The sequence below is a fragment of the Pantherophis guttatus genome, chromosome 6, assembly GCF_059756535.1.
Source record: "Pantherophis guttatus breed Tessera chromosome 6, ASM5975653v1, whole genome shotgun sequence".
NCBI classification, from domain to species: domain Eukaryota; kingdom Metazoa; phylum Chordata; class Lepidosauria; order Squamata; family Colubridae; genus Pantherophis; species Pantherophis guttatus.
This window is the reverse complement of record NC_142068.1, coordinates 29,273,559-29,295,498: the sequence shown is the minus strand read 5'-3', so window position 1 is coordinate 29,295,498 and position 21,940 is coordinate 29,273,559. Positions and strand designations below refer to the sequence as shown.

Here is a 21,940-nt window from a genome sequence, read left to right as displayed (position 1 = left end):
ACACCACCATTCCCTTTAAAAGAAAATTATGTGGGAAGCTCAGGCAAAAGATCATGTGTGATAGGTTATATCATATAATAAACCTATGAGTTGGCATCTTTCTCATGTGCTCAAGTGCACTGCTGTAGGTCAAATTTACAAGAAATTGAGCATTTTCTGCTTCAGAGACTTCAAAAGAGAAGGCAGTGAAAGGGCACTAAAAGTTTGCTTATTTAAAAAGGCACCATGATTGAGGAATAAAGTATCTTCTTTAATGGCTTCCTACTTACCCACATGAAGATGTTTTGATTAATATTTTGTTATTGATGATTAAATATTCCAAATAATATAAATCATCTAACAAAAATATAATTATATGGTAAACGGTAAGATGGGAATAAAGAAGAGTAGAGCAAAATCATTTAATCGCTAAAGCAAATAGGCTTTATAATGGCAGAATAGAATAAAGGAAGAACTAGGATTCATCATTTCTGTAGGGTTGCCCAGTAGAAAGGGAATGCACACAGGAGACTGTGTATAAAACTATATCCCAAAAAGGATTACATTTTGCAAAAAGGCTTATTTAATATCTTGTGCTGAACCAGAGCGAGAGAGAGAGAGAAAAAATGAGGAGTTGGGTGAAGTCAGCAAAATCACAGACAGTGGCTGCCAATCTCATTTACAGTGTAAGGCTTCACGGGGAGGATCCTGAAGTGTGAAAACTTTCTAAGTTTTCATTTATTCTCTCTAAATGCTTTTGTGGCAGACTGGGGTCAAGCATAAATATTGCAAGATTGTCTCATTTGGACAGCTTGCCTTTTCATGTTAACTAGAGGAAGAAAAACTCCAAAGTTTCTAATGTAGACTTCTCATAGAATTTTGGCCAGTGACCTTTTCAAATGGGCAGCCCAGAAACACTGAATCACTACCACCTTCAATCCAAGGCACATCCCTGCCATCATTTCCAACTTCCCAGGTTCCAAAAATGAACCACCTCATATTTTTTGCAAGCATACAAACATTAAAGAAGTAAAGAGCATTGGGGGACTATCCTCAGGGCTTCTGGTCCCAAACAAAAAGGGGGGACTGTGCAGCTGTGTTTTTCTCACAAGGAAGGCACAGTGGCATCACTCACAATTGCCTAGACAATCTGCAGTTTCCTTTGTCTGCTCTTAATTTGCAAGTTCCTGCCTCAAGATTGGATGTATTTATTTTCTTGGAAGGGCTTTGGAATCTCTTTCCCTCCTCCCCAAACATAAAAAATGCCATCTTAAATTCTGGACCTTCCCCTTCCTTCCTTCCTTCCTTCCTTCCTTTCTTCCTTCCTTCCTTTTCTTTCTTTCTTCACAGACACATACAAGGACACACACATGCAAATGCTGCAAAAGCAAAGCAAAAATCTAAACCAACCCTTCTGCAGGGTTTACTGAACTACTGTAGCTTTAATTAATTCTAAGTCTAATTAGAAGGAAACTAAAGAGGGGAGGGGATGGAGAGGAAGAGGAAGAGGCGGATGAGGAGGAGGAAGAAGTGCACGTGCATCAGCAGATCTCTGGACTCAACAGTAATGGAGCAAGACCAACCTATACTGACCTGTATGCGTCCTTTTGTGGATTTTGAGATTTTCCGAGCGAGCGAAGACTTTGCCGCATCCCGGGAAAGGACAAGGGAAAGGCTTCTCCCCCGTGTGGACGCGGATGTGGTTGACCAGTTTATATTTGGCCTTGAAAGGCTTCCCTTCCCTGGGACACTCTTCCCAGAAGCAGATGTGGTTGGACTGCTCGGGCCCGCCAACGTGCTCCACGGTGACGTGAGTCACCAGCTCGTGCATGGTGCTGAAAGTTTTCGAGCATAATTTCTTGGGCGTCTGATCCAGTTCAATCCACTTGCAGATGAGCTCCTGCTTGATGGGCTGCCTCATGTAGCGAAAGAAAGCCCCAGGGCCATGGTGGGACGCTAGATTCACGTTCAGGTTCATGCTACTGTAGCCGTGGAAGGAGGAAGCCGCGAAAGGATCTGTCCGGGAGATTGGTCCTGGAGTGAAAGGCTCAGACCTGGCGTACATTTCTCCAGGTAGTCCCAGCCTGATCTGTCCGTTTAGATGGCCACCTGGAGGTCCATGGGGAGGTTGCTCCGGGTGATGGAGTCCAGTAAGGAGCGAATGAGTCCCGACTTCCGAGTGGTGGTGGAGGTGGTGGAGGTGGTGGAGGTGGTGGTGGTGGTGGGGAGCATGGTGTCCGGGGTAGCTACCTGTTGTTGAGACAAATATTCCGTGATGAGAACTTGGAGCAGCGGAGTGTGGATAAGAGAACCCTGGCATGCCGGGGGCAGTCAGATCCCCGCGCAGGAATAAATCTCTACCTGCCGATAGAGCCTGGCTTGGGTGAGGGATCGCATAAGGGACTGTTGTTGACTGCGCCGGGCCCAACGCTCCAGTTGGACGCGGGACCACTTCAGCTGGGCCTGTCACGGGATAGCGAGGCTGAGGGTCAGCACAGAGCTTAAGGGCCGCTGGGTGATGAGGTGGAGGAGGAGAGTGATGGTGGTGGTGGTGGTGACGATGATGATGGTGGTGTCCCAAGTGTTCTGACCGGAATGGACTCAAACCGAGGCGGGATTCTCCAGGGTGCTCCCCAGGGCGCGTGGGAACGATGGAATGGGGATCCCCGGCGAAGCCTGTCATGCTCTGAGGGGAGTGGTGATGGCGGTGAGGAGGATGAGGAGGATGAGGATCCCCTGCCAAGCCTACTAATTTCAGCGCGGTGTTCCGCTTGGAAAGTGCCGCCGACCCCATTCCCGGCTTCCCCCAAAGCTCACTTGGTTCTACAGTTCTAAAAAGTCACCTGACAGCGGGGAGGGGGAGCGAGCGAGGGCGCCTGAAAGGCAGGGAGAGAGAGGGAGAAAGCCAGCGGTGGAGAGAGAGAGAGAAAAAAAACTTTTGCGAAAGTTTTCCTCTCCCCCCCCCCCCGCTTCCCCGAAAGGTTCCCTCTCTCCCTTCCTCCCTCCCAATCTCTCGGTCTCCACTATTTGGCTTTGTTTTGATTTTGCTGCTTCTTCTTGCTCCCCCTTTCTTTTTCTCTCCCCTCTCTTTATTTCCCCCTTCTCCCTTCCCCATCCCTTTTTTTTGGGGGCGGGGGTGTGTAGATTTTTCTCCCCCTTGTTTTTTAATGCCTACGTGGAATCCCATATGCTTTTGAGAGGCAGCAGCAGGACGTTGGGAGGCTACTGAATAGAGCTTCATAGACTCGGCTCCAACCCGGAGCGCTTAAACAATCAGGGAGGCCTCCGATTGGCCGAAGCTGCCTGACCGACGTCAGCGATGACAGGTCCCCTCTGAAGTCTGAAAAGATTTAGGAAGGAGCGGGGAGGAAAAGGGCGGGGAAGGGATGAAGAGGATACAAGGAGATCTGCGCTTGCGCGGTGCTTGGTGGGTAATTTCCAAAAGACCCTTTGCGTTTTTCCTCCCTCCTCTTTCTTTGCTCCTCCGCTCTGCACGGCTCCGCCGAGCCGGTTCTGCTGCTGTTTGTAGTTGCCTCCCCGCAGATAGTTTTCACCTGCGTTTTAATGAACAGAATTAAAAGTGGGTCCGGCCCAAGTCGAAAGGGTCTCGGTGCCGTTCAGCGCTCTTGGGCAATTGCTGAGGAGTGGTGCCACGACAGCGGCTGCGAATGCGCAAAGGCGAGGCTGGCTGCTGACTTCCCCGTCCTTTCCTGCGCCCCGCTGGTGGTCCCCGATCCATTGCTTGGAGTCGCCCCGTTTTCCTGCCCTCCCGCCCTTCCCCCGAGTTGCTTGGAGCCTTTACGGTTCTCATTTGCGCTCGTCTGAAGTCTTCACGGTTTCCCTCCCTCCACCCTTGCCCGGGCCTCTGCTCTGTCCCAGTCAGCCTCTTCTTCATCAGCAGATGCTTTTATGGAGAGCCGAGGGGGCCTGATTGGCTCCAGGCTAACTTCAAGGCTAGTTCGCGGTTCCTTCCCGCCGCAAAGCTGGAAGGGACCGAGAAAGAGAGCCAGGCGAGGCGAGGCGCGGCTTCTCTCAAAACTTCCGCGCTGGTCTGAGTCTTGTTGGGGCTGGAGTGGGAAAGAAACCCGGGCCAGGCCAAACCGCAGCGGGAATCCGCAGGGAGAGAGAGAGAGAGAGAGAGGGAGGGAGGGAGGGAGGGAGGGAGGGGGAGAGAGAGAGAGAGAGAGAGGGAGGGAGAGAGAGAGAGAGAGAGAGAGAGAGAGAGAGAGAGAGAGAGAGAGAGAGAGAGAGAGAGAGAGAGAGAGAGAGAGAGAGAGAGAGAGAGAGAGACTGCCCCGAGAAGGCTTCGCCAGGCGTTACAAGATCGCCTCCGCTCGCTTTCTCTCTTCTTGGAGCCTTCCCGGGTTAGAAATGGCTTCGGACAACGGGCTCCGATTCGGCGTTCCCCAACAGACAGGGGATGGCACCTAGTTAAGTGATAGCATCTCAAAAGGAGGGGCTAGCTCTTGAGATCGTACACGGTTATTTTGTGCAATTCCCTGGATATGTTTTAAATTAGAAGATGCTTTCCAAACTTGGGTCGTTTCCCCACCCCCCACTCCACCCCCAGATTGACTACCGATTTTTTTTTTTAAATGGCACACACAGATATGGAGAGGCTCCCGGTTCCCAACATAAATGGGTACCATGAGGAAAAGGCAGGCTTTTGCATTCAGAAAGTATTCTGAGAAGTAGAGCTGAGCAAACAGTTATTTAGATTTCTAACACTTGTTGGCAGCCCAGAGGGCCGAGCCTTTAAAAAAAAAAAAAAAACACCGTAAAAACAATACTCGTACCCTATTTCCCAGGCACCCCATTTTCCATCGTGGCATTATTTGCTTTATTTTTAAACTGCGCCACTGCTTGCAAGTGACTGCAACAATAGTCAAGTCCAATCTTGCTGATCATTTCAGGAAGTTTACTGAAACTTAAGAAGTTCCAATATCCATCCCCTGAAGTACTGGTGTGGGTTGGAAATGGGGAGCGGGAGAAATTTGTATTGATCTATTCACTCTCTCTCTCCTAGGCAATCGCTCCCATTTAGTTAGGGGAATAACAATAATCGCGTCAATGGAGCAGGGAGCTGTGAAATTAAGCAACCTGTAGATTGCAGGCAGAAGTTACTCATACTCTACCCTCCTGGCAAAAGAGAGGCGGAAAATGACTGTAATGTTATTGGGTCTGTGATGAAAATAATAAATGCCGGAATGCCTTTGTCTCTTTAAAGCCTTGGAACATTTCCGAGAAATGTTTATCCTGATTTGTGTGAATTCAGGATCTCCCCCTCCCTTCCCCCGCTGTCCTTAACATGCTGCTTCCAGAATTCTGCCTTTAACTTCATAGCCCCAAATTGAGGAGGTAACCATTACGGTAGAGTAAGCCTACTCGGGTGGAAGGAGTCCCTCCCCTCTTCATTTTTAAATTCAGCTCAGCTATCTGCATTTCTCAACACGTTTGATTTCCCTACACTCAGGTGCGTGAATTTCCAATTAAAATCTTTTAATGAGCCCCATTTATCCATCTCGCATTTGAAAACAAATGGTAAAATATATGTTTTAAAACATATATTTAAAACATAAAATATATATTTTAAAACAATTCTCTGATAATCCCACCGTTCACTCAGCTCCTTTGTGCAAATGTCCTGAGGGGTCAGTGAGAAAGACTCTTAAAACGCCATCCCGATATTCACTCGAGTTAGGTACTTCCACTGAATTTAGCGGGATCCCCCCCTCCCCAATGAAACAAGGACTTCGAGTGAACTTCAGCGAAAATACTTCTGGTCAACTACATTCTCAATGAAGTCACCAAAGCTTTCACCACCCAAGGTAGTATCCATTCATGAAATAATGAAAAGCATATTAAATTTAAGTAATAGAAAAAAATAGTGGTAGAGATGAAAATCCTTCAAGAAGTCAACCTTTGGATTCAAGCATATTATATTTCTATCTCTCACCATCATAGAATTTTAGTTACCATGGTACCATGAACATGTTATCACACAATGTTTAAAATATTTCTAACAAAACATATGCTTCGCTTTACTGTGAAATAATTCCAGCCATTCAATTGAAAACACACACACATTTCCAATACATCTAAAGCTATTTTATAACCGATAGCTTATTTTTGTACCTTGTTTCCAAGCCATTCCTTGATAAAGCCACTATCAAGCAACTTCAGGTAAGCGGTCAAACAAACAAATTAGGAAATATATCTCTATATTTTCCTGGCAACTTGTTTCTAATATTCTCCTGAGAATTTTTGGAATTCTGAGTTTAAATGTTAGAAGTCCTCACAGATAATAATCTTAATATTTTTAAAAAATTTTATTTTATCTATAGCAGAGAGATAGTTCTGTTCTGACCGATTTTGTTCGGATTATAACTCCAAGTATTTTGAAAGGCAGCAGAATCAATATTTTACACAAATGCAAACACACACACTTATATGCCCCAAGGAACTGAAAAAGTTAACCCATCTTGGATTCAGTTAACTGTCCTTACATAACATGTTTACGTAGACAATCTAACACCCCCACCCCACCCCCAGCCATTCAAGACAACTGTCCTTTGATAGTCGCTTTTGCCTAAAGCCAAAAACATTTCGCGTTTTTCTTTCCCCATCCTTGACGGTCTCTGAATGAGGTTACGGCAAAAAAAAAAAAGGCAAATGTTACAGGAAGCAAGACTCTGGTAGGCTGGTTACTTACAAAGATACTGAGTGGGATTTCCAAATAAAGCTGTTTTCCTCACCCCTCCTTACAATCACTCCATCTCTACATACTTGACATCCTTCAATCCTGACAGTCTTCAGTCAAGAGAGAAAACATCTGGAACACTTTATCAATTTTTTTTTTTAAAAAGCCCCTATGTTACCATCGGTTGGCTTAGGCCATTCTAAAATATTGGCATGGCTTCTTGTCAAACGCTAATGGCTTTATCCGCTCTTACTTAAAACCCCGAGGTTTCACACAGGGGTTTCCCCTCCACTCCCCCCTCGCCTTCCGTGAATCCAATGGAAAAGAAATGGCCCATGGTGTATCTCTCATTAGATTAGGTGAAGTTAGTGCTCTCACTCCTAGCGTTTGTTGTGTACCTTGGGAGACATATCTGTATGTGTGTGTGTGTGAGTGAGTGTGTGTGTGTGTGTGAGAGAGAGAGAGAGGAGAGCAGAGAGGGAGGGTTGTGGTACCCAAGATCAGAAGGCGGAGAAAATAAAAAGAGAGAGAGAAGGAGGTCCTGAACGAAGTTCCCTTGCTATCCCGCAGAATGCCGGAGACAAAAGTGCGCCCATTCCACGGGCGTCCGAGCTCTGCCATTGTGTGGCCAATCTATCCCTGAACCGCAGAAATTAGGATGAACCTTAAGAGCTGCAGAAGAGCTCGAGGTTCCCCCCCACCACTTAACAGAAATCCGGTTGGCAGGTATTCCTCCCCCCCCACCCCTCACCGCCTGTATTTTAAGACTGTCAGAGCCCCGAGAGGAGAGATTCCGCTTCTAATATAAATACTGGAACGGAGGAACTTGATGACAAGGAAAGCGGCCCTTTCCAAGAATAACGCCTAGTTGCGTTATCGCCAGAAGCAGGATTTTAAAATATCCCGAAAGGCAAGTCTGGCTCTTTGGCTTGCCAGCTCCAGGGAGCTCGGATTCCTTTCCTTCCCCGCTGAAGGGGGCCCAGCTGCAAGGCCTGCCGAGAGGCCCCGGGAAGAAATCCTCGCCTTCTCCAGCTTTCCGCAAGGCGTCCTCTCTTTCGGCGCGGCGGCCCGGTTGCTTTACAATTTGGCAAGGGCCTCCGAGAAAGGAGCAAGGCGAGCGGGAAGCTCGTGGGGTCCCGTTTGCAGGCGGCTCCCGGGTCCTGTTAGGTTGTCCCTCCGACCCCGCTAAGACTACAATCGAGTGTGTGTGTGTGTGTGTGTGTTTGTCTCGGCAATTGCTCCGTCCAAAGCGCAGCCTTGGGTGATCTGTGCGAATAACTAAAGGCGCGCTGTGGGGCTGAGTGGCTGGGGGTTTCGGAGGGGAGAGGGGGGAGCGGATATTACCTTGCCCTGCCAGGTGGTGGGTTAGCAAAGAGTCCAAATATGTGGAAAGCAAAGGCTGTCTAATTTAAAAAAAAGAAAGAAAGAAATCGAGACTTTCCAGTGGGTTGTGCATCAACTGGTGTACAAACGAAGCGAAAGACACGGCCACTGAAGACCACTGATCAAGTTGGTTGGTGGATTTCGGCGGCTTTCTTCGGGAGTCGCTTACCGGTAGATCCTAAGAAAGTCGGCCCATTGAAGGACTTTCCCTTCCGCCGACACAGGCCTGTAGGTTTGCAGGAGAGGACTGGATTCTTCCCCCCCCCTCTCTTTTCCCGACCTCTGTCATCAACTGATTAAGATGTATCCTTCCTTTGAATTCAAGGTTCAGTTTAAGTTTTCAAGGATCACTGCTGTTGGGGGTGAGTGGGGAGGGGGAAAGGGAGGGAAGCCCATTCCTTATATATATATATATATATATATATATATATATATATATATCCCATTTCTCTGCTGTGTTGAAGGACCCGAAGTCTCCTTTGGAGGAGCTGGAAGAGGCAGAAGGTTGCATTTCTACCCAAGGAGAATGGCAGAATGCAGAGAGGAGAAGCTTGATCCCATAGACAATTTTCTTTTAACGGTGTTCTCTGGAGTGACTCGAGGAGTCCCACTTGCTCTCCTTCTCAAGCAACACGAGATCTCCGAAACAAAACAGAGGACATTTTAGTCTGTGACTTTGTTGCCTTTCCCATTGGGAGAAAGAAACCGTAGAAAATATGGAGCCTTTTGAGGGGTTTGCCTGCCTGGTCACACGTGCTTTCTTTTACCCCCATCTCTTAAACAGAGCTGGTTCGGCTGTAGCTGCTTAGCAGAATTTGACCTTTTAACTTTTGGTTAAAACAGCCGGATTCTCTGGGCAATTGAGACCCTCAGAAACTTTCCCCGCAGTTCTATGTCTGTCTCTCTGACGGGTCAATGAATCTGTGTAGGGAAGGGGTGACCTTTTCAGAGGAGGTCTTCATCACTTATGAAGAAGGAAAGTTTCGTGAAGAAAGAATTTCCATGCAGCATTGCCATCCTTACCCCCTGCTCGCTTCTCCTTTAAAATCAAAGCATCCCTCCTTTCCTGAAATTTTAGTTTTATTATCCAGTGCTTATGTGAGAATTTATAATGAAGGCAAACTGAATCCCAAACTTGGTTCAATGGAAATTCCTACTTTCAACACTCCATGTCATGCCAATGATTTCAAGGGTAGCAACCCACTTAAATCTCATGTTCTGTGGGGATTAACTGACTTGTTATGGGCTCTAAGAACATAATACAGACGGAAATCCATGCTTCCTGGGCAAGACTGTAAGGAAGACCAGGAATTTACCCAATTAATCTCACCAGAAGATAGTATGTGGAAGGATTTTTGTGACTTTGGAAAGGCCTCAGAAGGGCAGAGAAATAATATGGGATGAAATGCTGGCCCACTCTTTTATTGAAAGAGGGTGATTTTTGGAAAGAAGAGAGAAAGTTAAAGCTTCTTTTCCATCCTCCATTTTCCTTTCCCATTTATTACTGACGGGTATTTTTTACATATTTTAAGTGGGCTAACAAGGAAGGATGGAGAAGTCAGGTAGAGATGCTTATTCTCTTAGGAAGGTCGTAGAGCCCTTCCTTCCTTCCTTCCTTCCTTCCTTCCTTCCTTCCTTCCTTCCTTTCTTCCTTCCTTCCTTTCTTCCATCCTTCTTCCAGTCTAAAAGCTGAAAGACCAGCCCAATAAAATGCTAATTTCAAATAGAATACTTAATCCACTCCTTCCAGATTAAGGTATTCCTGTCAGTTAAAATGTCAGTCAATACTCTGCTTAAGTCCTCTCATGGTGGACACTGGAAAGCTAGCACGTTATGGAAGGCTGATGCGGCAGCTAACAATGATATATATCATGTAAAGCCAATCTCCAAGATCAAAGTCTTCTTTTTTAAATAAGATCCAAATACACGTCAAACCTCATTTCAATCAAATCATCCATTAATGAATGCAAGATGAATATGTCATAGCATAATGTGACAGTACAAACAGAGGCTCAGGGAATGTAGCTTAACTGGGACCAAAGGTACATTCTATCTAGACCATCTGAATGAACAGAAAGGGAATTGGTGGGACACTGTTGAGTTATGCTTATGCAAGTATAAGGAATCATATTTTAACTTACTTGAATATTCCAGAAGGTTTCTGTAAAATCCTTTTCTTTTTCTCATTTCAAGGTGAATGCTGTACTTTATTTTCTGATTTGGTTCCTGTTTAGGAAAGAGGAGTAGCATTTTTTTTTAAAGTGGCTGTCTTATGTGCAAGTGATAAATAATTTGAGAATGGCGTGAAATCTCCTTTTTTCCCCCACCCAGAATAAAAGACTCACATTGTTTTGGAACTCAGTCTTTGTGTCTACAAAATACGGCAGAAATAAAGGAAGGGAGAGAGGGAGGGCGAGAAGAGGGAGAACCAGCTTACAATTAAACATTTCAAAAGTTTGAGCATATTTTACAGAGCAGGTCTAAGAATGATTTAGAGAGAAATAGGAAAGGAGATTCCCCCCTCCCAGTTTTCCTTTGATCTGACCCACTCCTCCTGGCAGAAAATTAAGAAGCCCTACCACCAACTTGGCTGCATTGTTTATGGACTTTTCAGGGCCAATATTAAACTTGGTCTCATTTTCAAGACCCTCCGAATCCAAGATACTCTCTCAGGTTTAAATCAAATACCCTCAAGATGGCTGGGGGTACTTTAAAGCTGCCGCTTTTACATGCCTTGTCTCTACATTTCAAAGGGGGAACCAATGGCTGTCTGCGATAGACACAAGGCTTCAACTGCAAAGACCCAGATTTAAGAGGTGCCTTTAGAAAATTCAAACACACCTCCTAACTTTTATCACCAGTGGCAAATATGAAGAAGTAATTGCACGCAACAGTGACACACAAAACGGCAAGAAGACATGACTTCACGATTGCATTGCTACAGAAAGTTCTCTTTGTAGATATGGAATATAGGTGCAAAATGGGGACAAGTTAAGGAATGCTACTTCATCAGAATCACATATATGAAAAAGCCCTATCGGATTTCTATGTGGGCTATAATTTTAAAGGCCAATGCTATATAGGAAATAGATATCAATACTACTGTTGATATTGTAATTAGAAGGCTTTTCTCAAACTTTTAAGTTTGAACTCACTCGTAATCAGTTATACAAGCACTGGAATAATGTAAAAGAAAACATCAAAGTACACCTAAAGCTAGAGCAATTAGTTACATTTGTTCAAATATCGTGAACAAAGCTAAAATAAGGTTTACAAGGAGTTAGTAAAGAAGGTGTGTTACAGTACTTAAAAGAAAACTGAACATTTTCAAAATTCCCTTGACTAATTCATTAACACTTCAATGTCTAATTTTCAAACACACTTTTCTCACAAAATAAAAGATTTTGCAGAGGGCTTAATCTGAGGATCCGTGTAACAGATTTCCCCCCAAAAAACAGTTTCTAATGCACTGCTTTCATTATTAATGAAGGACGCTTGCTGTTACTCTTGAGTTTTTTGTTTCCTTTTTTTAAAACTTTGACCAACATTCTGAAAATGTGATGAAGTAAGACTTGAGGTTCATATGTGTTGGGCTTCTGGCACAGATGACACCTGTGTTTACATATTGAATAAGTGTAGTTTCTACTATGGGCTAGATAGTCCTGACTTCTATTTCCATACTAAAAATAGTTTAGCTGTAAGCAAATACTTGCTGGTAACTTGATTCTTGATGTAGCCAGTCATTCCAATAAACCTCTTGCAAATCTATTTCTTTTCCTTCTTAGCTAATTCACTCTGAGACAGCAGCACTACAACTTGGGAAAGCTGCAGTATAAAGGCAGTATCAGGTCCTATAGATGTCCCATGTTCTTTAGAAATGATAAATTCCTTTTTAAAAAAAAGCTAACTAAAGCAAAGCAAAATAAAAAATGGTTTACATAGAGGGTATATACAAGAATCAAATTAATTTGATTTTTTAAAATTGGTCTTGTAGAGGAAGGCAGGCAGGCCAGATACCTATTTCAAGAGCTTTGCAGACTAGTAGAATGCCCTCAGCAGCTGCTTCCACCAAGGCTGGTTAGGAAATCAGGTAAGACTAGTCCTTTGAAAGGAAAAGCAAGCCAATGTTCACACACACACCCCTTCCCAAGGTTGCACACTCAAGTCATTGTTCCGGATACTGTGGGCCTGGCACATGTTCCCGGTCGCAGGTCAGAGGTCAACCTCCAGGGTGTTTCCAAAGCCGGCCACTTCAAGAGCTTGAGCCTTCAACACTTATCCAAACTGATTAACTACATGATCAACAGTAGCCAAGGAAATGAAGTGGGCTTCACCTTTCTCGCCACTGGGAAGGAAGGGCCAGACCCCAAAGGAGAACTGGGTTGAAAGAGTGTATGTATTGGCAGAGGGGGGTTGGTTGTCATTGTTTTAGAGGAATCCTACTTAGTTCTCTTAAAGGCTCAGCGCTCCCTTAAGGAAAACGCCTTAAGTGGAAGATTCGGTTATGAAAGGCCGCCAGACTTTTCCACCCCGCAGATCGGGTTAAGTCCCTCTTCCCTGCTCAGGAGAACGGGAGAAGACGATGCCGAGTCTCCCAAGAGCAAGAGCCGCGCTTGACCAAATCCATGTCAGTCTCTGGCTGCTTCCGAGGCAGCTCTTCCAGCCCGAGACAAAACGAGGAGAGATGCTGGCCGATAGAAGAAACCCCACGTTTTCTGTAAGGAGCGCAAGGGGGCATTTTCGAGCGTTAGGAACCGGCTCCCCTTTCTTTTCAGTGCCACCGCCGCCTCTATCGCAACCGGCTGGTTTATTGTCTGCTCTCCTGTTAAGAGGCGTCTTTGGAGATCAGCAGCAGACGCGCTAACTCCCGCGGCAGGGCAGCGTGAGAAAAGCCTTGCTCAAAAAGTCCTGATCATCTAGCCGGGGGGGGGGGAGGGAGAGAAAGAATATGCCGCTCCCCACCCCGCCTTCAGCTGTAGGGATCTGGATAGCTTACCTGCAAAACAGTCTCCAGTAAAGGAACTGGTGCTAAACCCATAACCCACGTGCCCGAGAAAGGTCAAGACTCGTGGGTGCACACTGCACCTCTCCCTCCCCTCCTCTCTTTCTCGTGTGTGTGTGTGTGTTAGTGTGCGTGTGACAGAGAGAGGAAGAGAAGCTTCCTAAACTCAGGTGTACCCACGCAGACCCTTTGAAAAGTGAACAGATCGCTCCCACCCCACCCCCCAGTTTGGTCTGCCAGAAGCTGACTGGAATCTCTGTTTCCCAATTTCCCCCATCTCCCATTCTTCCCCCCCCACCCCGCCTCCATCTTAATCACTTACCCCACTCCACCTGTTGAAAGCGAGATCCCTTCATTTCTGTTCTACCAAGCCCGGACTGACAACAAATAAGAGAATCTAATCATAACAGAGGGAAAAACCAAGGAGATGGGAGTAGAGGCTGGGGCGGGGAGAGAATTAGGTCGGTGGGCAGCGGGTGGATCAAACCAGAAGTCCTCTTGGGTGCTTGGTCGGAAAGTTCCCCCTTCGTTTCTTCTTTTCTTGCTTTCTGAAAATAGTTGGGAAATGCATGATGAAATAGAAATAAAACGTCGGGACGGTATTTTAATGGCTTATATGTCACGTTGGTGCATGTGGCTTTGAACTGGAGCAGCTCTGGTTTCCTGCAGAGAACATGCCACAAATCCCACTTTTGATCCCTTCTACAACCCACAATGCTTGCACACATACAGCGCTCACTCGCACACAGGCACAAATGGAGTTTCTAGCTCAGCCGCCTTTCCACACACACACACACACACACACACACACACACACACACACACACACACCCCCAACAACCCGGAGAAATAAACAAGCGAAGAAACAAAGCAACCAGGCTGTCATTTTTAGGCGGCACTCTTCCTTGAAGGTAAAGTCTTGGGGTGGGTTTTAAGTGGATGCCCTGCGTCCCGAAGACCCTCTTGCTCTCTCTTCGGCTAGCTGCAAAGGTGCGCAGGTTTCTCCCGAAGACAAAATATTCCCCCAGATTCTCCTCTTGTTGGTAGCCCTGGAATTAACCATGCTAAGTATAGTAACCTTTCACCTTTCAGGCCAGATCTAATACTTGCAACCAGAGCGAGACACATTTCTTACCCAGATGAGATGCTTGAAACCTGTTGCTTAAGGCGTTGAAGTCTTGCTCTATGGGTTTAGTTTGCCAGGCTACTTTTCACCCAAACATTAGCGCTAAGAAGGGAGCGAAAACCCAGGAAAACCTACAGACCAGAATGCTCTGAAAAATCTTCCCTTCTCTTGTATTGACTCTGCAAGAATATCTGGCGTGCAGTATTTATTTGTACTATATATCACAGCAAAAGGTTTCTAAAGAAGAAGGAAAAAAAAATCTGTTTGCTATGCGTCCCCCGGCCTTTCTTAAAACATTGAATATTATATCACGCACCTAGACCTGCCAGGGGAATTTGCTTCACAGCACCTAACAGGCAATTGGAAGGATGCGTTTTTTGTGGGAAAGCTCCCATTGGTTCAACAAACCTGAAAGGTTCTGAGTTTTAGCTGGTTTTAACCACCTCCACCCCTCAATTCTAAATTTCTGGATATTGGGAGAAAATGGGTCCGAATTAAAAGCAAAGCAGATGCTCAACTAACGCTGATTTAAAAAAAGAAAGAAAGAAAGAAAATATGTACATTTTGGAAAACTGCAAAGAAGAGTTTAGAAGTTGCATTTTTAAATGATTGAGCCACAAAGGTGGTTTTTAAGAGCCATACTTCTCCATCTCGACAATCATTTTAATATATAGTCAATGGCTCTTTGTAACAGGAACAAAGGCGAACTATTCGCAGTTCTTCAATAGACTTTAGTTGGGGGAAAGGCAGGTTAATCGAGGGGTTGCATCTAGAAAACAAGCAAGTGTTGTATGTTTGCACTGAATCCAAATGTCTGCATTTTCCTAACTAAATCAAAGGGAGTGTTATTTCTTTTTCTGCTCACTCATCTGAAGGTAAGTAAATTTTCTCTGGCGATCACAAGCTTGGTCAGCAACAAAGGCGCCGCCTGCTTTTTCCACCGTCCTGGTGTGGCAAGTTGAGGAATTTCAATAAATGTGACAAGGGTGACTGATTTGTGAACTAGAAACGGTTGAGCGTCAGAAAATTTATACTGCTCCTATCTAGAGAGGATTTCAAATGCATTATAAAACCCCAGGATCCAAGAACTTCATGCAGCATAGAAGAGACAAAAGCAAGTTTGGGAAAATTTACTGTTTTTTTTTTTTAATCTTGAATTAAAGAGTCGTTTTTTTAAAAAAAGAAAAGTAGAAAGGGGAGGGAAAAACACACAAAGTAAGTATGAAAAAAGAGACAACACAAGCACTACACAAAATAGCCAAAGCAAAAGTGCTCTCACCCACCTGCCTTTTGATGGGTGCTAAATACTGTTTTCGGGGGTGGGGGAATCAAACATATTATTGCCTTTTTCCCACTGATATTAGACTTGTTTTAAAACAAGATCTAAACAAGTCACCACAAACTTTGGGGAGAGCCTTAGAGGTTAAAAAAAAAAAAGTAAACGCAAGTGGGAAAGGAGCAGATCACAAAAGGATTTCCATGGTCAAGCCCCTTAAAAAGTTGTTGAGTGTTGTTCAAAGGTCTTGAGCGCCAACCCATGAGCACCTTGGAAAGAAAAAAGTAAAACGTAGAACATGAGGGACATCTACATCTCCAGAACAAACCTGGGGAAAAGCTTTGGAAATATTTTCCAGCATAAAAATAATATATTTTATATGTTTGTGGTATAAAAAGTTGCTACTCCTGTACGAGCTGTTTGTTAAACGCGATGTCACTCGGCTTCACAATACCTGGGATTGATGAGAGGAGAGAACCAATCAGGACAGAGCAGAGGTTTTGTGCACCCTTAATTGGAGAGGAAGGAGGGAGTTGCAAGTGAAAGTAGGAATGGCGAGGCACCAATGAACTGCGACGTCGGCCTCCACGTAGCTCCTCCCCTTCTCCCATTCATGGGGGAGGGGGCGACGGTGTCGTCTTTTCAATTCATTTATCTGCAGGAATGATTGCCGCTATCAGTCTCGCGTTCACCGCCCGGCTGAGGAGGTGAAAGTTTCTCCCCAGGAAGATAAACCGCAAAAGACAATATTGTGCATGATCTGCGCCGGTTTTTTTTTTTTTTAAACAAAGCAGGGGGAAAAAAGGAAAGCGAAGGGGGGAAAAAGCCAAAGGAGGGGGGAAAAAAGAGACGAGGGGGGGCGGAGAGTGAAAGAACTGGAAGAGAATTGAAAATTGTTCGCTACTTCTCTACATTCCTCTAGCTTCTGTTTTTTTAAAAATCCAGAAAGGAAAGAACTAAAGGAAGTTTCGTTTTTGTTTTGATTTTTTTTTCCTTCCCAGCCAGACTCTGCTTCCTCCTCTCTTTGGGCTATTGTTATTTGAGAGCGGGGGTCTCCTGAATTCTCTCCCTCCTCCCCGCGAAGACCCCGAAAAAGTGCAGTCCGAGAGGCAGGAGTTGGGGGGAGGCGCAATCGGTTTTTGCCTGTGCGCGCGCCGAGGTCTTTTTTTTTTACTCTTTTTCTTTTATTTTCGCAGCTTCTCGACTGCTTCCTCGGCGCTCCCCCCCCCAGCCTTCTTTACCCCCCCCGCACCCGACCCTTTCGCCCACCCTCTCCTTTTGGGGTGTGTGTGTGTGTGTGTGTGTGTTTTTGGTGCGCGGATGCCGAAAGGGGAGTTCCTGATGCGGTCGCTTTAGTGGCTGATCGTCGCGCGGACTTTGGCAAGAGAAAGGCACGGCGAAGCTGGTTGGATTGGCGGCGACGGCAGCGGCGGCGGCGGCAGCGGCTCTTCCTTCCCGTTTTTCCTGCCGTTTGTTGGCGGCTGCTTCCTTCTTCTTATCCCCCCCGCCCTCCCTGCCCCCATCAATCACTTTTGTTTCGGCGGTCGCTGCCGCAGCTGCCCGCAAAGCGGGACAAAATGCTCCTGGATGCTGGACCTCAGTACCCAGCCATCGGTGTGACGACCTTCGGCTCTTCTCGCCACCACTCCACGGGCGATGTGACGGAGCGTGAGGTGGGACTGGGCATCAACCCCTTCGCCGACGCCGGCATGGGCGCCTTCAAGCTCAACCCCAGCAGCCACGAGCTGGCCTCGGCCGGCCAGACCGCCTTCACTTCGCAGGCCCCGGGCTACGCGGCGGCGGCGGCGCTGGGACACCATCACCATCACCCGGGCCACGTCGGCTCCTACTCCAGCGCGGCCGCCTTCAATTCCACGCGGGACTTTCTTTTTCGCAACCGGGGCTTCGGGGAAGCGGCGGCGGCGGCCAGCGCGCAACACAGCCTCTTCGCCTCGGCGGCCGGCAGCTTCGGAGGGCCCCACGGGCATGGCGAGGCGGCGGGCCATCTCCTCTTCCCGGGCCTCCACGAGCAAGCCACGAGCCACGCGTCGCCCAACGTGGTCAACGGGCAGATGCGCCTCGGTTTCTCCGGAGACATGTACGGCCGACCGGAGCAATATGGGCAGGTGACCAGCCCGCGCTCCGAGCATTATGCATCCCCCCAACTGCACGGCTACGGCCACATGAATATGAACATGGCAGCCCATCACGGAGCGGGGGCCTTCTTTCGTTACATGAGGCAGCCCATCAAGCAGGAGCTCATCTGCAAGTGGATCGAACCCGAGCAGTTGGCTAACCCCAAAAAGTCCTGCAACAAAACTTTCAGCACCATGCACGAGCTGGTGACTCACGTCACCGTGGAGCACGTTGGCGGGCCCGAGCAGTCCAACCACATCTGCTTCTGGGAAGAGTGTCCCAGGGAAGGGAAGCCTTTCAAGGCCAAATATAAACTGGTCAACCACATCCGCGTCCACACGGGGGAGAAGCCTTTCCCTTGTCCTTTCCCGGGATGCGGCAAAGTCTTCGCTCGCTCGGAAAATCTCAAAATCCACAAAAGGACGCATACAGGTACGTCTCCAAACAAACAAACAAACAAAACAAAAGAAGCCAAACTTCACTTGCCTTGACGGGGTTCAAAGAGGGCCGTTCGCAACAGTGTTTTTTCGGGAAGGGAAGAGGCCTCGGGAATCCTGGAAGGGGGCCCGTTGCCAGAGCAATCGTAGCCGAAGAAGGCGATTGAATTTCGGGTTGAAGTTGAGCTAAAGCGAACAAGAGAGAAAGAGAGTATTTTTCTCTAGAGTTTTTCATTTTTCATTTTTAATATATATATATATTTAAATAAGGAAATTTGGAAATATAGGTTCTAACAGCTGGGGATGGAAGGGAGGCGGGAGTAGGAGCTGAGGGGGAAATGGCAGCGGTCTGAATTTATTGGTTTTAATTAATTGGTGTGACAGCGTTGCTTTGAGAAATCTGGCTAAATATATAGCTTGTTCATTCCAGTTTTTCTTGCTATCATTTTTATTTCTCTGTAAATATTTAATTACGTGGGCCAATTTAAGTAATATGAGCTGTATGGGTTTGTGTTATTACATGCTACCCTTGGAAAAGGTTTATTGTAATATATCGTAAATCAACAGTACCTTTAAAAAATTGGCCTTCCTTCCTTCCTTCCTTCCTTCCTTCCTTCCTTCCTTCCTTCCTTCCTTCCTTCCTTCCTTCCTCATTCTGGCATATAAGTTTATACGAGAATTGGAAGCAGGCACTGTTACCACTTGGAAGTTTAATCAAAGCGTATAACGCATTAGAAGTGAGATAACTATAAAGTTCTATCAGATTATGTGTAGACCAGGGTTGAATAGGGAAAAGGGAAAGTAAACTAAGAGGAGGTGTAGCTTTAATAGTGGCAGCGAATTTTCCCTTGCCAGACTGGACTGGCAGTTTTGCTGCAGCAGGTTCACGTCTGGTGAAATCCTGGGGTCTCTTCTTGAAGTGGAAGAAAAATTCAGTAAACATTTTTATGTAGTTTCGTCTCCCGATATTTCTTGGAATTGGAACGATCTGATGTTTGTGTATATATTATATTATATTATATAAAAATTAGGACGCATAAAGTCCCAGATTTGTAACGAGAAGGTTCTTGTTTATTTTTTCAATAGGTGAAAAACCCTTTAAGTGTGAATTCGAGGGCTGTGACAGGCGCTTCGCCAACAGTAGCGATCGCAAAAAGCACATGCATGTCCACACGTCAGATAAGCCTTATCTCTGCAAAATGTGCGATAAATCCTACACGCATCCCAGCTCCCTACGAAAACACATGAAGGTAAAAATGGTCGTTTTAGCTTTTTTCGTGCTTCTTGCTGGGACCTTCTCTCCTCCGCTCGCTCTTGTTCGCCTCGCCTATCCCATCGCCGACTTGGATTATAAACCACCGCTACTTTTTTCGGAGGGGGGGGAGGGAGAGAGAGAAAAGAGTGGAGAGCCCCGAGGTTATTTCTTTGCCAAGGGTGTTTCGATCTACACTGAGTTTGTCCCCAACGATATGGCCACTCTAGAAAGGATAGATAAAGGGAATACTCCCACCAGCTCTCAGGCTCAAAAAAAACCTAACAATTCCAGGGTTTTTTGCACTGAGAAACGGCCTCAACAATGGGTCCCGCTCCGTATTCATCGGGGGTTAGGCGCTGCTCCGGAAAAAGGATTTAAAGCAAAATCTAGATGGTAGTGCTTTGAAGGAACCTAGATGGGTATGGAAACCTCCCGTTTTCTTGGTTAAGCTTGCGTTAACAGTTGTGTGTGTGTGTGTGTGTGTGTGTGTGTGTGTGTGTGTGTGTGTGTGTGTGTGTGTGAGAGAGAGAGAGAGAGAGAGAGAGAGAGAGAGAGAGACAGCCAGGCCCATATTTTTCTTACACGGCGGGCCGTCCCGCGAAATGGGCAGAACTGGCGGAGACTTCAGAACTCCACGTTTCTCTGCGATCCTGATTAGCAAAGCAAGATTTCAAACTTCTGGCGTTTTCTCTCCTCCCCCTCCCTCTTCCCTAGCCTATAGAGTTCAATCGGTGAATTGAGCTCGGGGAGCTTAGCATTCGGGACAACTAGCCGAGATAGTGCGCATGCACGTTGGTCTGTCAGTTAGGCATCCACAACTATTTAGCTCTGCAGTGTGCATTGTGTGTACGTGTGTGTATGCATGTATGTACGTGTACATGCATATGTATATTTGTGTATGTATGTGTATAGTTAAATGGGGTGTGTATATATATATATATATGTATATGTATATGTGTATATTTAAGTGATGTGTGTATATATGTATACGTGTATATTTAAGCGGTGTGTATGTACACACACACACAACTATTATATATATGTAGATACCTATTCACACCCACCCGCGTGTCAAGCTTTTCTCTTTGTTATCTCTTTCTCTCTTTTCCAGGTCCACGAATCCTCTAACCAGGGATCCCAGCCTTCTCCCGCTGCCAGCTCGGGTTATGAATCGTCAACCCCCCCAACCATCGTCTCTCCATCCACAGAAAACCAGACCACGAGTTCCTTATCCCCCTCATCTTCAGCGGTCCATCACACGTCCAGCCACAGTACGCTCACGTCAAATTTTAACGAATGGTACGTTTAAACAAACAAACGAACGGGGGCAAAAAGCGACCTATTTAAAAGACTCAAAAATAATAATAATAATAATAACGAACACTTTGAAATTGATGAATCTTTTTTGGGGGTGTGTGTTTTGTTTGTTTGTTTTTTTATATAAATAAATAAATAAATCTATCAATCTATCTAAATGCTGCCATAGACCCAGGTGTGAACCAAATCAAGAATTCTCTCTCCCTCCCCCTCCCCTCCCCCCCCCAGGTCTGGTTTCTTTCCCTCTCTGGTCCCTTTTCTGCTGTTTGCTTTGGTTCCGGGGCCAAAGGCTAGGAGAGCAAAGCCCAAAAGGTTCTGTTGTGTATGAGAGAAAGGCCGGTTTGTGGTGCCATCTTGTCCATGTGTAGGGCTTTTCAGATGGGGACCATTGACTGGAGCTCTCACAACTGCATGTTTCTCTGGGCAGCTGCCTCCTGTTTTCTGTAAATACAGAAATACTAGCTTACAATGTACTGTTCGATTTTGTAAATAGTTCTGCCACAAGTTGAAATAAGGGGCTATGTGAAACGGTGGTCTTTGCATATACTGGGGGTGGGGGGTGGGAGGGAGGGGAGAGGGAGGAGGCTGAAAGGGGGGAAGGGGGGTGGTAGAAGATCAACTATTTGTACTGAATGGCAAGGATGTTCTAGTAAATGTGTACCAAAATGTGAATTACTTTGTATTATTACAGTCTAAACGTCAACCTAACAGAATATTATTGGTGTGCTTTTTCTTTTGTATAAAGTGCAAGCATTTCGTTCCAAAGTCCAGTCTAAGTAGTGCAGTAAAATGTTGTTACATGTCCTGTCAAAATAATTCGTATAGTGCAAGCCTGGATCTGCGTGTCAAACTGTTACATTTGTGTATGTAAAGTGATATTAAAAAAAAAAAGAAAGAAAGGAAAAAAAAAGCTATAAGCTATAACCTGTCCATTGCTTTTGGCAAATACAACCACATATTGTATATATTTCCCGAATTCCATATTTATCCGCATGTAAAGGTCTGGTTATACATGTTACAGATATTCAATATTTATGGCTAGAAGAATTGGTATGTACAATTTAGTTTACAGAACTGTTTGGTAACATTTCGTACATTATTAAAGATTCTGAAATCCTGTAATTTGTGGTAGGCATCCTTATTGCTTTGGTTGGGGTGCTGCAACTTAGATTTTTTGGCAGTTAACTTGAGAGTCTCCCCTCTCCCCTCCTCCTGGCCCCCCCTTTTCTTCCATGGTGTCATCAGGAAAGTAGCAACTTTGATATATAAATGTGATAAATGCATGCATAGTTGTCCCCGTTGACATGGTAGTAATGTGTAATTCGTATT

General features: G+C 45.8%; 2 protein-coding genes across 7 annotated transcripts in view; one reads left to right on the top strand and one right to left on the bottom strand.

The window, feature by feature from the left end:
• LOC117678314 (zinc finger protein ZIC 4) overlaps nucleotides 1–13,819 on the bottom strand; it is a 32,070-nt gene extending 18,251 nt beyond the window's left edge. For 3 of the 6 annotated variants that reach the window (XR_015728597.1, XR_015728599.1, XR_015728598.1), the window contains exon 1: nucleotides 1,573–3,031. Coding sequence is in view for 1 of the 6 variants with exons in the window: in XM_034439286.3 (XP_034295177.2) it covers nucleotides 1,573–2,773 (1,201 nt within the window). In the remaining 5 variants the exon portion in view is untranslated. Of the gene's footprint in view, nucleotides 1–1,572; nucleotides 3,033–10,203; nucleotides 10,900–13,386 lie in introns of those variants that run through there. The other 3 variants (XR_004594988.3, XR_015728602.1, XM_034439286.3) reach the window with 3 other exon arrangements.
• A 2,126-nt stretch (nucleotides 13,820–15,945) lies between these two features.
• LOC117678313 (Zic family zinc finger 1) lies at nucleotides 15,946–21,733 on the top strand. The gene is made up of 3 exons (XM_034439285.3): nucleotides 15,946–18,034; nucleotides 19,126–19,289; nucleotides 20,406–21,733. The coding sequence occupies exons 1-3, from the start codon at nucleotides 17,044–17,046 to the stop codon at nucleotides 20,601–20,603; spliced, it is 1,353 nt and encodes a 450-aa protein (XP_034295176.1). The 5' UTR covers nucleotides 15,946–17,043; the 3' UTR covers nucleotides 20,604–21,733.
• Nucleotides 21,734–21,940: the final 207 nt, after the last annotated feature.